The sequence below is a fragment of the Botryllus schlosseri genome, chromosome 3 (assembly GCF_051294905.1).
Source record: "Botryllus schlosseri isolate E-star chromosome 3, Bs_hap1, whole genome shotgun sequence".
NCBI classification, from domain to species: domain Eukaryota; kingdom Metazoa; phylum Chordata; class Ascidiacea; order Stolidobranchia; family Styelidae; genus Botryllus; species Botryllus schlosseri.
Genome location: NC_137238.1, coordinates 29845081 through 29859567, shown reverse-complemented (window position 1 = coordinate 29859567; position 14487 = coordinate 29845081). Strand labels below are relative to the sequence as shown.

Here is a 14487-nt window from a genome sequence, read left to right as displayed (position 1 = left end):
CGATCGATCATGAATATATGTGCTTTCTTCGTTTTTATTTATTTGCTATGGTTTTTTCGTTATTTTTAAACATTCGATATTTTAAACAATTAGACATGGTTGTAATGACTCGAGTCGTGATTTTGTAATGTCTCGACTGGGGCTGGGCAAAATCGAGTACCTGAGTGATTCGATTCTGAATCACACGCTTCGAATCGAGTATTCGCGTAGAGAGAGAGAGTTATGATATTCTTTCTCGCCTGCACCATCGAGATGCTTTGGCGACGGAGTTGCGATACGGCCCCATGAGGTCATCTAGTCTGCGCCCCCGTTTTTTTTTTCTCGTCCATGCTATCCGTGATTGCTGAGCGCCTAGCAGGACAGCTGCGGATACCATTTTTCGAGTCTTTGGTATGACCCGGCCGGGGATCGAACCCACGACCTACCGCTCGAGAAGCCGGACGCATAACCATTACACTATCTCGCTCGCTCATTATGACGCCATAACAGAATGCAATATGTCAAAGTGCAAATATGTACCTTTTATGCCATCACAAAGAACATAATGCCTGTTATCTGTCATATACCGATTTCATTGCACTTAATGACAATGTGGTGTGATGATCATGGCTTCGGAAATGTGTTATTTCCAGTAACGTTCGTGGCTTTGTGCTATGTCTCGTATGCTGCGACACGGCCAATCAAGTTTTCAAGACTTCCTCAATGGAAGTATCAAAACTATAATTCTCGTAAATTATCTTTCAGTGGCGAGGAGCATACAATTTCATTACTTGAAAAATTCGTCTTTTACTACTCGACTCGAATCATTAAAATTAATACTCAAATCATTGTGCCCAGCCCTAGTTGAAATGACTCGACTTGACTCGAGTCATTTTCTCAAAACACCGAATTGACTCGGCTCAATTTGTGTATTGACTCGACTTGAACTCTAGTCATTGCGCATGACTCGGGACTCAGACGGCCAACAACGACATTTCATTGTAATTTCGAAGAATAGTAAACTAAAACGCGCCATTGGTATTTCGCAGTGGCGGCTCGTGACAATATCGGGTGGTGGGGCAAGGGCTGCGAGCGACTTTTATCAAGATGACGTCACAATGGCGTTTTCCAACGTAAAAAAGTAACTTTATGATGGTCACATGAATTTCCCGACAACAGTGATTTGAACGTAGGTGCCGCGAGAGGTTTGCCGGTGAGCCGTGACTTGAAGTGTGGTAACAAATGTTTTATTCATTTATTTTTAATCAAAGGATTATTTTACAAAATGAACGTGAATTAAGAATCGCCCTATGCCACGAATCAAGTATCAGGTCATCCTTAATAGCATGCGTTATGATTTCATGGTAGAGTTAGAGATTACGCAAATCGATTGACCCTAATTTTTCTAAGCCCGTCCGAAAGTGTTTCGTACACGATCCTGGTGTGTTACGACCACTAAGCTGGTGGTTACGACCAGAGATGGGCGGATTCCAAAATTTCGGGATCCGAATCTATCCGGATCCGGCTTGCAATTGGAAATTCAGAGTCCAAAGAAATCCGGCTGGTGAATGTCCAGTTCGGAATCCGAAAAAATCCTGCCAGAACAATGCTAATTAATCATATCACAGCAAAAAAATCCGGCTAAAATCCAACCGTCACCCCAAATTCAAAATCCGGATCCAGTCCGGCCAGGTAAAAAAACATTGAAATCCTGCTCCGGCTCCAGAACCGGACTGTGGCCATCTCTGGTTACGACCAGGTGATAATAGGCAACCAAAGCGGAGGCACCCGGCGTACGATTGGATCAATAGACTGGACAGTGGACAACTTCTAGACCTCTCATTTTCGCTCTAAAGGCAACTGCGTAAACTACGTACGGAGCAAAGATTCAATACGATTCATGTTCGCGCTTGACTTGACCTGACTAATTCCAATGACTAGAACTCGAGAGATTGCGTAAGCCTAACTGGAAAGGTCAACGAGTTCGGACACATACGCAATTGTTATCTCATAGATTGGGCCTGTCATATTGAATCCAGAACATCAATTTGAATGGTCTTTGAAGAACTAAGGACAGCGGCCTCGGAACTTCGGTCTCGGAACAACATAGGACATTTTGACCTTGAAACTGGAGACTGTGACACAACACATACGGCTTACTGTCTATAAGTCTGCTGCGAAATCGCCGTTGGAAAATATATTAATCAATAAATACATGAATAAAAGCCGTAAACTTAGTATACTGTTACAAGAAATCATCGAGAAGTAGCATACGCAATCTCATAACCCATTCCGGTATGGTACACTGTCAAAATCAATACAAACAGACGAACACCGAACTTTGACTAAAATAGATCGAGGAATAGGCTGATCGAATGATCAGCTGTTAGCCGACATCGAAAATGAAATAGCTATCGCATTTGACAGAAGATTGTAAGCAAATGGTTTGAAGGCCACAATTTCACAGTGAAATGGACATTGGCTAACATAAAATTATGTGAATATTTGAATGCAAACCGAGAATCTTGGTTAGCTGTTTCATGCGATCATCGAGATATACCATTGGAAATATCATCACCGATCTCGTTATGGGAACGCAGACTATAGATTAGCACAGACCGACACCGGCTTTTGCGTGAGATCCGCAATGACGTAGGTAGGCTAAGTATCAGATCAGCGCGCATCTCTACCATACTCGACCTCGAAAACGAAATAACTGCCTCAATCATTGAGTGTCAACTTTAAGACTTGGCACCGCGTTCGATACTAAAATCAAGACATACCGTGCAAAAGCTCATGACAGATCTAGGTATGGAACATCGTTAAAATCAATAGAGACCAATAACGGCTTTTGCGTAAATTTGTTAGCGATAAATGAAGAGTCAGCTCTTACTCGACTTTGGAAACGAAATTACCACCCACATAGTTCAGTGACAAACTTAAAACTTGTTACAGCGGTCGATACTAACACTTACCGTGCCAAATGTCATGACCGATCTCGGTATAGAACATCGTCAAAATCAATGGAGACCAATACTGGCTTTTGAGTAAAATCTGTTTGCTGTACTATGTACAATTGTACATGATAGATCAGCACACACTGAACTTCGGAAACGGAATTACTACCCTTATCTTTAAGTAGCAAGCCTGAAACTTGGAGCAGTGTTAAATACTACCTTCACGACATATCATACCAAGTTTCAAGAATTATCATGGTGCGAAACACAGTCAAAATCGACCTATACCAGCAAAGGTCGACTCAACGCATATTACGGTAACCGAGTTCAGATATAGATACGATTGTTACATCACACCTTAGGGGCGACAGGCATATTTGCCCCGGTTGCTCGGCCATTTTACGAATAGGAGAGAGTAAATCACCGTTTCTTTATTGTGCGCAGCTTTGAGAGAATAGATAGTGAAAGCTTGTTATGAGCGCTACCGGGGCAAGCCCCGGCTAGGCATTCTCAAAGCGAAAACACAGAAGAGAATTCGATTTTCGCAGAGACTTCGCTATGTATGGGCATTTGCAAGCGAAAGCACAAGAAGAACGCGGGTTTCGCTGTGATCGCGGTATGTATTGATTGCTGTGCGTCTATAAATGGTTAAATTGTTATTGAACAGAATTTTAGGTGGGGCAATGCCCCAGTTGCCCTATAGGACGAGCCGCCACTGGTGTTTCGTCTATTGGTACTGGTACTTGGAAATGCGACCAGAAACAGTTGAAAGTGAGTAAAATTTGTATGTTCTAAAAACGAACTATTTGATATCACCAAACATAGTTGTAAAAAGTGTTATTAACAAGACTTCAACTGGAAACTGAGTAGCAATGACTTGAACTCGTACTCGACCCTTTGCTCGCTGACTCGGAATCGGTGGTGAATTGCAAATGGCTCGACTTGACTCGAGTCAAAACTATAAAAGTGAGATTGACTCGTGACTCGAAGCATTGTGACTTGGTTACAACCCTGTAATATTTTTTATTTGACAATTTATCTGAGTCAAATACACAATTTATGTATTCCAACTCATATGACTCGAGACTCAGACTGCCAAGACCGACATTTCATTGTAACTTCGAAGAATTTAGTAAATTGAACATACTATTGGTATTTCTTCTATTGGTATAGGTACTCGAAAATGCGAGCAGAAACTGTTAAAAGTGAGGAAAATTAGTATATTATAAATGCCGACCACTAACGGTTGTATAAAGTGGTTTTAACAAGACTTTAACTGGAAACTGAGTAGTCGACGCAATGACTTGGACTCGGTGGTGAATTGAAAATGACTCGACTTGACTCGAGTCAAAACTATAAAAGTGAGATTGACCCGTGACTCGAAGCATTGTGACTTGGCTACAACCCTGTAATATTTTTTATTCGTCAATTTGTCTGATTCAATTGTTAGCGTGTAGCAGGTCAGAGTAGAGCAGGTCGTTAGAGCCGCTATGATGAACTGTACGTTGAAGTATAAGAACAGCACAAGCAAATCTCACTGAGATGAGGTCGCGTCATTCTTCCTGTTTGATCAAAGGCGACTTGCTGCTAGCAGGGGTGGGCAATTATTTTCCTCCGCGGGTCAAATGAGAAAAATAACTACGTTGGCGGGTCGAGTGAAAAATTTTAGCTATATTCTCAAGCGTATTTTAATTTTATTTCTGAATTACATTGTTAATAAATGCTGCTCCTTGAATGCGTTGATATTAGGGAATGAGCAAGTGACGGTTAATTAAAAAATGTCTATATGCTGTCATGGTTCGAAACAATGTTAAACATGATACATTTTAGCTCTCTTCGAAACCCTATTCACGTTCTTTTATTAAGACTCTAAAGCAGTGGTTCACGAACCTTTTTAGGCACGTCTCCCTTTACGATAGTGAACCATTTTGAGCCCCCTTATCAGGATATCACAAAATACAACCAGAATGCTTGCAATCCCAACGGATAGTTTGATGGCATCGGATATTATGGCTGTTGATGAACGAATTATGAAATATCAAAGTCGGACAATACACACAGCAACAGCTAAGCTCTCGAAAATTTTTTTCAATAAAATTCGGCTTCGCGCCACACTTCTGGTGCTTTCACGTCTCCCATTTCGAGAACCACTGCACTTAAATGAATATATGCAATAGTACAAGGCTTATATTTTCTTGGTAGCTGCCATCCCAGCAGTGTGCAGCTTAAATAGCTTTTATGTTGAGAGAAGCTTGCAGTTTTTCTGAACTTCGCCCTCTCTTGACCGAGTGTTTCATGTTTTTGTCAATAAGAACGACTTTAATTTAAATTCCTAATCTCGGCGTCATGCTCGGCAAAAATGGAATGGATGGGTTTATCCCTGACTCCAGTATGCGAATATTTAGTCCTCTAAACCTTCTTTGAATTTCGGCTTTCTTTATGGGCAGGGCATGCCCGTTATTCTTTTATGTGTGATAGATATGACAGAGTCATATAGTAGGTTAATCGCGAGCACTGATCGACTTGTCTTACGAGAATTCGTAACAAATTGAAACACATACCGTATAACGCGTAATGTGACAATGGCGACGAGGAAGGTTTGAACAAAACTATATGGAAAGAGTGATTTTTTGTGATTTCAATTGCTACTCATACTTTGCCACATTGCCTTTATTTTGAATCTGGATTACGCATGCCAGGTACGTAGGCAGCGTAATCGTGGCATATTAATGAACAGGCTCCAAAGTAAACGAATTTCCTGTTCATTTGATACAGCCTATAGTTTTCGTCATTCAAAAACCAAGTTTTATGTTTTGAATTCGAAGAAACCTTTCGCGGGCCGCGCTTTGCCCAGGTCTGTCTGTGCTAGACGGAGGCATGTTCTGTCAGACCGCATTGTGTCGTCACAATACCAAACCCCGTACCATCACAAAGGACCATATTCAGTATTCAATGGTAATTTTTGTCACTATGCCACGGACTCGGCACATGAAGTCGTCATAGAATGGATTATAGTACTCTGACTCGTCACACAACTTGCAGTCTTTCACCAGACTTGCACGAACTACTGGATTTTTAGAATGCACGACTAGAACTACTCGATTTTCAAAATCCGCAACTAGAACTACCCAATTTTCAAAATTCCCAACAAGAACTAGATACTTTTCAAAATCCCTAACTTAAATATTTAAAATCAGAAACTAGAACTACTCAATAAAGCGTTAGTTAGTTGACCATTAGCTATAACTAAATGAGTAGTTTGTACAAGTCTACCTGACTAGCTTTACTGGTAGTCCTACAGAATACAACACAAAAAGTATGCGCACATGCGGTCGACTTTTGTTTTGGGACTCACTGAAAATTAGAGGTTCATCCCCGAAGGCTTGTAGTTTAGCGTAAGACAGACTTGGGCATTTCACGGGCTAAATACGCGGGAAGTGCGGAGAAAATTTGAAGAAAAATAAAATCTGTGTAAAAAGTCCCTACTTCATGTTGATTCACGAAATAATTTGAATTCACCGAGCCTTTTCAATCTTGAAAGCTTTTGTTGTTGTTGTTGTTAACAAAAAAATTGGCGCTTATCGCTTAACGGCCTTTTGCACCACGGTCATTGGGCATAGTACACAAATAAAGGAGATAACACGAAATAATAACACTGGTCAACAAAATGAATTTTTTTTTTAGGCAGAACATCTGCGAGCCGTTTCTGGGGTTTTTGAGGTTGCTGATTACGAATATCACATTAGTTTTGTAAGATTGGCTCTCTGTCAGAAAATATTTATACCCCTAAAAAGCCCAAAATTACTGCATTTATCCGTAAATATTTCACTTGGTGGGAAGAAAATCGTAGTTTTTTCTAATTTTATACTGCGCATAAATGGCTAATTGACTATGAAGAACCCTCATGTCATTCTATCAATATTAACATGGCATGATGCGAAATATTTGTTTGTCAAAAAAGCAGTTTGTCAAGCCTAAAAATTGTACTTTTTCAAAACGGAAATTCATCTTCTCCTGTATCAATTAGTCATTCTACCAAGATTAAATAGGAGTATAAAACTATAAAATTTGTCCTTGAAAGGCTTAACTACAATGTCTCATTTCTTTTGACTGGTAAATGGATAATTTTCTACTGAGTCCACGAAGTGGGTATACCTATAGTAACCCCACCAAACGAGAAGCCTAAATCTGGTATCTGGTATATTCGAATACCGATGAAAGATTCCAATTTCATATTAGGAGGAGTTCACAGCATGTAATTTCTCCTAAGATGTAGTAAATAAAACTTTTTAGCTGATCACAAAGCACCCAACTACAAACAGTTGGTCCGAAAATTCGTATCTGCATATCGAAAACTTGGAACAAACATGAGCATTGAGCAATAAGCATAAATGCTCACTTCCTGTTCAGTCATCTTGTTATATTTTCCGATCATCATGTTGCTTAGCAAGGGGAGAGGTTCTAACAATACATCAGAACAACAATAGAAAGATACCAGGGCAGATGAGATGAACCATTGATCATATTATGTCAGACCGTTGCTGGAACCTTTTGAGACCCTGCACTAAATAGCTTACAGGCGAAAATCGTGCAAAAAAAAAACAATTTCGATTTAAAATATATCAGTAATATTGTATTCCAACTGATTATTTCAAATTTACAATAGGTGGTTGACGTCAAACTGATTGATTTAATGCCACGTTATTTGAGTATCTAAGTAAATACTTCTATACATGACTGGAGTTTATTTATGAACAAGATATCCGTGAAAGTCTGTAACTATGATAAATCTAATACCCCAAAATATAGTGCTGTTGCTGTATTTTGATTTCATATAGTCTTCTGTGTGTAAAAATAACAAGTATATTGAATTTCAAAACTTTATAGCACCACTAAGCCGATTTGATATCTAGTCATTACCGCGAAAATGGGAGATTTTGGTCAAAACAGCCCCATGGGTTATCTCCACAACAAGAGCCAATTTGAAAAAAACTAAGGTCATATTCGGAATCAGTGCCCTTCAGAACCCCCCAAACCACTCTTACTTTGTCTGCCTAAAAATATGTGTTGACCAGTGAATCAATAGCACAATGAAGTAGAATCAATCAGGTGAGATGGCGATTACAGAATAACACGAATTGGTGCACGTACGAACATAACAGAATAACAGAAATATATTACTAGGCCCATTTATAAATGGTATACATGACGGTTTAAGTCAGCTTCGAAGCTGACTCGTCGATCCGACTCTCTCGTATTCGATGAAGAGAGAAAGGCAAACTGCTTCAAGTCGACTCGAGCCTCAAGCTGTTGTGTAATGTGATTTACGACCGGCTTGAGCATTCGGCCATCGGCGTCCGGCGATTTTCGTTCGACGGCGCTGGGTTTTGCCGCGCGGGCTCTTGGCATCGTAATTCGTGTTTTTCATCTGATGTTGAGAAATTGGGCAAACATGGCAAAGAAATAAAGTGGGGTTACTTTGTAAGTGCTCGCTTGTTTACGATGGAATATATATGTACTACACCAGTACCGGTGTAGCAACCGTGCTCATTTACGGCAGTTTTATTAGCGATTCCCTATGTGGCTGCGACGCTTCGATCTGTAGTAGCCTAGTTGCTGTCATCAGCTACATAAAATGGCTAACAAGGTAAAACGTTGTATCTGTATTTCTACTTCTCAGACTACAGTTCGGAAGAGATGTGGATTGTACCGGTACTACAATTCGGCTACGACATGCATAGTGAACTGATGGAAGAAGCGGCCTTGCAGTGTGCTATATCGATACGGGAATACATGAACGATTGCTGCATTTCCTACATACTGTTCCACTGGATAAACTGATGTGAGCGCGCGTGTGATGGGATGGAGCTGGTGTCTCTCCCGGGAGGATGATATGGAGATTTGTGGCTCTCATGGTGATGATGAAGCGCAGCGGTGTTAGGATTATTGCTTTGTTTTTAGTTCTGGGTTCTGGGTTATAGTGTTCTGCTGATATGATGCGGTCGTGCGGGTGTTCACGATTTTCAGCTTGCCGTTTTGATATTGTATTCAAGGTAGCCTATGTGTTTGTGAGGGTGCTGAAATTGGCACTTCTGAAAGTTTAATTGGTGGGTAGCAATTTAGTAGTAGTGCTCTATATTGCTCTTTATGACAGTTTTTATAGACATTCTTGGTATTGTTAACTTCCTATTTGGTATATCATGCCGACAAGATGCTTCAATAAAATCTCTGCAGTAGTTGTTGTATCGTGACTCTTGAGTCACCGGCATACATGGGGTAGTCTGTTACAGAGGAGCGGCCGAACAACTAGAGGCCACATGGGGGTTGCAAGTGGGTCACTTGAGTGTTAATGACCTTATATTAATCGCATCGACAAGTGATGCCTGAAATATCAAACAGTCGTTACTCCCGCCTATACTCCACGGCCCATTTTCGTTGACGCTGAAAAAGCTAGCTGATAACTTATACTTGTTGTTTCCTCTACAATCATGATATAAACAAGATTATTTTCCTCTACAAATATCGATGTTATGAGTATCTCATCATCCTCGTTAATTTCGAGGATAAGAAACGTTTCAGAGTACGACCAAACACACATTGTCGTTGTACCTTTGCCCACCAAACTTACTACGAATATATATTTGTAAGGGGTAAAGCGACACCGGGTCGTCCACGATACAGCTTCCTGAAGGATCATGTTAACAGGGCCCTTTAACGAGTCAGCTTGGAGATGAGGCGTGACGTCACCGGAGACGACTTGAACGCCAAGTCGAGTCGAACATGTAACCAGGCCTGACTACGGTTATAAATAGCGGTTGCACGATAACACAAATTCAACGACATACGGGATTATACGAGAATCAGTGAGCAAATCATCAATACGGAAATTCACTTTTAATTGAACACATTTATCAATAAGAAATGAACGATGAAAGTCATATTTAGGGCGACTAATTAAGAAATGATACACAGTTTCGGGGTATCGGCAGTAACAACACGCAGGAGAGTCTACCATTCCAAGTTTAAACAAATGGCCGTTTAATCGACAATGACCTGATTGCAATCGAAGGATTATTCTATCATAGAGGCGATTACCATAACCAGTGTAATTCGAGTCGAGCCATATCACGCATTCGAAAAACTCGCGACTCTAATCATTACAACCCTGATATTTTGTTAGGTGTCTCAAACTATTAGCTGTCTCACTTGTCCTCGCACTGCAGCTGGCAACTGCCTTTCCTCTCTCTCTTTCTCGTTACAATGGTCGACGTTACGCACGAACGCGGTATGAACTGGAGCATTCATTAAACCCTCAACTACGCACACGACAGACAGCCAATGCATTACAATGAAGTGTTTATTGAAGTGATTTGCAGCCGGTAGTAAAATGATGCATAATTGAGACAAGTTTTCCAAAAATTTCACGATATTCCATATTTCACATGATCCTCACGCTTTTCAAACTTTTTGATGAGAAATCAACACGCCAATTACGCCCTAATTTGCTTTTCGTCACGTACCACGACTCCGCCGAAATGTGGAGATTTTTGTGCATTATTTGCAAGGGGGGAAAATACCAACTATTGTTAAGAGTTCCAGAAAAATAATCACAGCGGAAATTCCAGATGTGACAACAATATAATTCATGACGACATCCACACGGCTGAAAACACTTCACCATTACAATAATGTGGACGCAACATTCTCCGTGTATGTTAATTAGTAATCTAGTAGCTAACAGCCTATTATTACTGAATGTCCAGAAAAAATTGCTGCCGTCGCGGAAATGACATCACAGTCTCAGTGACATCACAAATGTTGAATCCGGCGTCAGTGAGACAAGGGACCTTGTGCCACAGAAATGCTGGCTTATAAGTTGCATTCATTCAGAGGGGTGTGTAACGTGGCTGATGGGATTAACCAGGTTTAGAGGCTGTTTGCCATTTCAGAGTAAATTGGTTTGTATATAGAGGGTAAGGAAATTCAATGTCTGGCAGTTGATATTTAGTAACATTTCGCTAAATCTAGCCCCACATTTTTGACAAGGTCAGAATCAGGACAGAGCTGAAGTTGGATACTCCTCCAAATTCATTTGCAACACTGCAACGCCATTAAGACTGTGACGTCAAACCGAGCATTGGAAAATTTACGCCCTGAACAGCAATTTTTTCTGGGTTCTAATTCAAAATGGTATACCGACAGTTAGAACATATGAGCTCCGGGTAAGACGAGGGAATCCGAATACAATGACAGGGAGCAAACCAGTGCGATATCACTCCATCAATTTGTTGGTTGTCCAAACTAATTCCAATCTCTTCGAATCTTTTAGACACCGTAAAAGGTGTCATCATACTTTTTTTCGTGTAAATTTGCCATCGTTTTCTCATTTTTTTTTATGATTGAAATTTGAATTTAGCGTTTTTTTAGAAAAATATTCTAATTGGGAGACATGTCTAAAGGCATAATTTAGTTTGCTTACATATAAACTCGAGCGGTAGCTGATAAAATGACGAATGATAGATGATACATGAATGATATCTCCTCTATGTTAGAATGTAAATTATTATTATCGCTATCTAATGATTAAGCGAAGTTTCAGATGAGAGTTTACAGTACTTAGTTTTGTTATGCGTAGTTATAATAAAATATTGAAATGCATATAAAAATACAGCCAAATTCATAACGAATCCGTTATACATATTTCAAATTTTTTTCCTTCGAAAGTTCAAATACAAACTATTCACAAAGAGATCGTTTAGAAAGGTTCATATTCACAAAAATCGTCTTTATGGTCTGTGCCTTCGATGCAATACCGTGAACAATGCGTGTCAGAAAACTTGGAGAAACGTAGAAATTTGATTTATTCTGCACAGACTTACACAGCCAATTTTTTAGTATTTTTTTACTCCCTGAAACTTCCCATAACATCGATAAATACTTATACTTACACATTCACAAAACAATCTACAACGCATACAAGGTTATGCTACTAGATTGATCACACTTAATCACAACACACACACATCTACTAATCTACTTATCATAGGAGCCAGATTTCACAGACATTATTTTGAAAACGCTTAGCGTATACAATTTATAGTATCAAATTTTGTTTTTACCCAAAATACCACTGATAGTGCAGATTGGGGCCAATTGTTAGATTTTTTCAATATTCATACAAAACGTCGATACAACAACAATAATTTATCTGTAAATAACGCAAGAGTCTTTTTAGTTCATTTCATAGAATTCACCAACATTGTATGGAATTTTTGTAAAACGTTATTTTGAGCTTGCCACTTATCAGTTACATCGACCTGCCACATTAAGAATAGAAGGTTTGTATTTTACGTTGGATGGGCGCGCGGCACACGTAGCAATTGTTGGTCCTCTCGGCGCACGCCTGGCAGCTGCATATGTGCCGGCAAGGGTCGAATAACACGTTGGCCTCGTTGTTCATGCATATTTTGCAGCGCTTCTCCCGTTCCAGCATCTCCAACCTGAAAATTAAAAAGTGACAGCTGGAAAAATCGGCATAGAAAGTGCTTTGTTCAACAACTGAAGTAGGAGTCAAGTAAATTGGCGGGGTCTAACCCACCCTTTTGAAATGCGAAAACCCATCATTTTGAAATGACCACTTTGACGTTAATTTTCAGTTGCAATTCAATAATTCGTATCATCAGTGTTGCCGCGGGCTCGCCAGTTGTCGCTGGCCTGATTTATCGCATCTTCAACTAGCCTAGTTCCGCTAGCTTAAAGAATTGCATCTGCTATAGGTCTGGTACGAAAGATATCGTCACTGGCTTAACTATCGCGTCTCGGGTTTACCATGCTTTAGTTCCTATCTCTCGATGGCTTGGAGACAATGCCGTAAAGCATATGTTGATTAGCGATTGGGATTCAAGAGTGACAACGCGAAACTGAATGAAATCGAATGTCGGCAAACATTTATGCGCACGCCGCACATGCGTAATTGACTTCCGCTAATACTTAAACATAACCATTAGAAGATGTGTGTCATGTCAAGGCTTGACTTATAAAAGATGAGAAAAGTTTTAACCACCTGAAATCAGTGCCATTATAGAACAGATCCCATAACAACTCGGACATTTTCACTTGCGCAAATCATCACGGAGGCAACGAATACGAGTTGTTACACGTATTCAATTGCTCACGCGAGATCGGGGACTTGCTAATTGACAGCACTTCCGGAAATCGTTGGCTAGCTTATCATAAGCGTAAGTTCGTCAACACGAGGACATTGTATAATCGCCATTTACGCATGCACTTGACTCTAATGAATTGATGCTATATTGAAAAATTCAAAAAAATCGAAACCCCCCTTATTTTTCGGCTGGCTACGCGCCTGGTAACACATATTTAATTGAGATCACATCATATTTAGAGCGCAGTACAAGTATACAATTGAATAATAAATTCGTATTCAAATAAATGCGAATGTTTTCGTCTGACGCTTGCCAGGGGTAATCGACAGGAACTAGGAGAGAATTGAGAAGAAAATTGTGATACGATTGTTGATATACAACGTTCTTTTCAATTCTCTACTAGCTGCTGATAATTACCGCTGACAAGTGTTATTCGAAAATATTCAGGTTATATACTATTCAATTGCACTATAATGAAGAAAAAAACATAACTACTAAAGCACACCGTCTGCGAGCCGATGGTTGTGACATGGTTTCGTTATTTGCCGCTGTTTCATTCGAGGCAACGCCTTCGCGGCTTCCGTAACCGAACGAATTGTTTCCTCCTGACCGGGACACATTCGGCACTGGTCCAGGCGAGTGTTGAGGCGACGGTCCCGCATCCATGTATTCGGTAGATTGGGACTGCGGAGTCGGCGGCCCGAGGTTCGTCCGAGTTCTGGTGTACACGCTCCGCATTGTTACGCTGCCGGGGCTTCTAGCTACGTCACGCCCAAGGATTAACGGCACAGTCACTGAAAATAGACAAAAAATCTATCAAAATCAGCAGCAGCTTATCCAGCTGAGCTGGTACCAGGGTTGTAACAAAGTCACAAGCTTCCGAGTCACAAGTCCATCTCACTTTTATAGTTTTGACTCGAGTCAAGTCGAGTCATTTTAATTCACAGTTGAGTCAAGTCAGTGAGTACGAGGTCGAGTTTGAGTATAGTTATTGTGTTCAATGTTCAGTTTTCAGTTCAACCATCATTCTTCAACTTTACTCGCGTGATATTGCATGGCTCACATTCATAATATCGAAATTTTTCTCAGTCGTAACATTTTCTGGCCCTGTTTCCCAAGTATCATGACTGATAGATGAAATACCAATAATGTGATGGCTTTACTATTCTTCGAAGTTACAATGAAATGTCGGTCTCCGCCGTCCTAGTCTCGAGTCATAAGACTTGTCTCGATTCATTCACGATGACTCAAGTACAAGTCGAGTCAACACAACACAAAAATTGACTCGAGTCATTTTACGCGTTTCAAAAATGACTCGAGTCAAGTCTCGTCACCAAACAATCATGACTCGATTCATTACAACCCTGTCTGGTCCAAAACGAATT

At 40.3% G+C, this 14487-nt stretch overlaps 1 protein-coding gene across 3 annotated transcripts in view; it reads right to left on the bottom strand.

Annotated features, from left to right (window-relative positions):
- Nucleotides 1–10275: 10275 nt before the first annotated feature.
- LOC145435023 (baculoviral IAP repeat-containing protein 2-like) overlaps nt 10276–14487 on the bottom strand; it is a 406058-nt gene continuing 401846 nt past the window's right edge. For all 3 annotated transcript variants that reach the window (XM_080312287.1, XM_080312289.1, XM_080312288.1), the window contains 2 exons: nt 13608–13896; nt 10276–12436 (listed from right to left, as the gene is read on the bottom strand). In XM_080312287.1, coding sequence (XP_080168413.1) covers nt 12262–12436; nt 13608–13896 — 464 coding nt within the window. In that variant the 3' untranslated portion in view covers nt 10276–12261. The remainder of the gene's footprint in view (nt 12437–13607; nt 13897–14487) is intronic.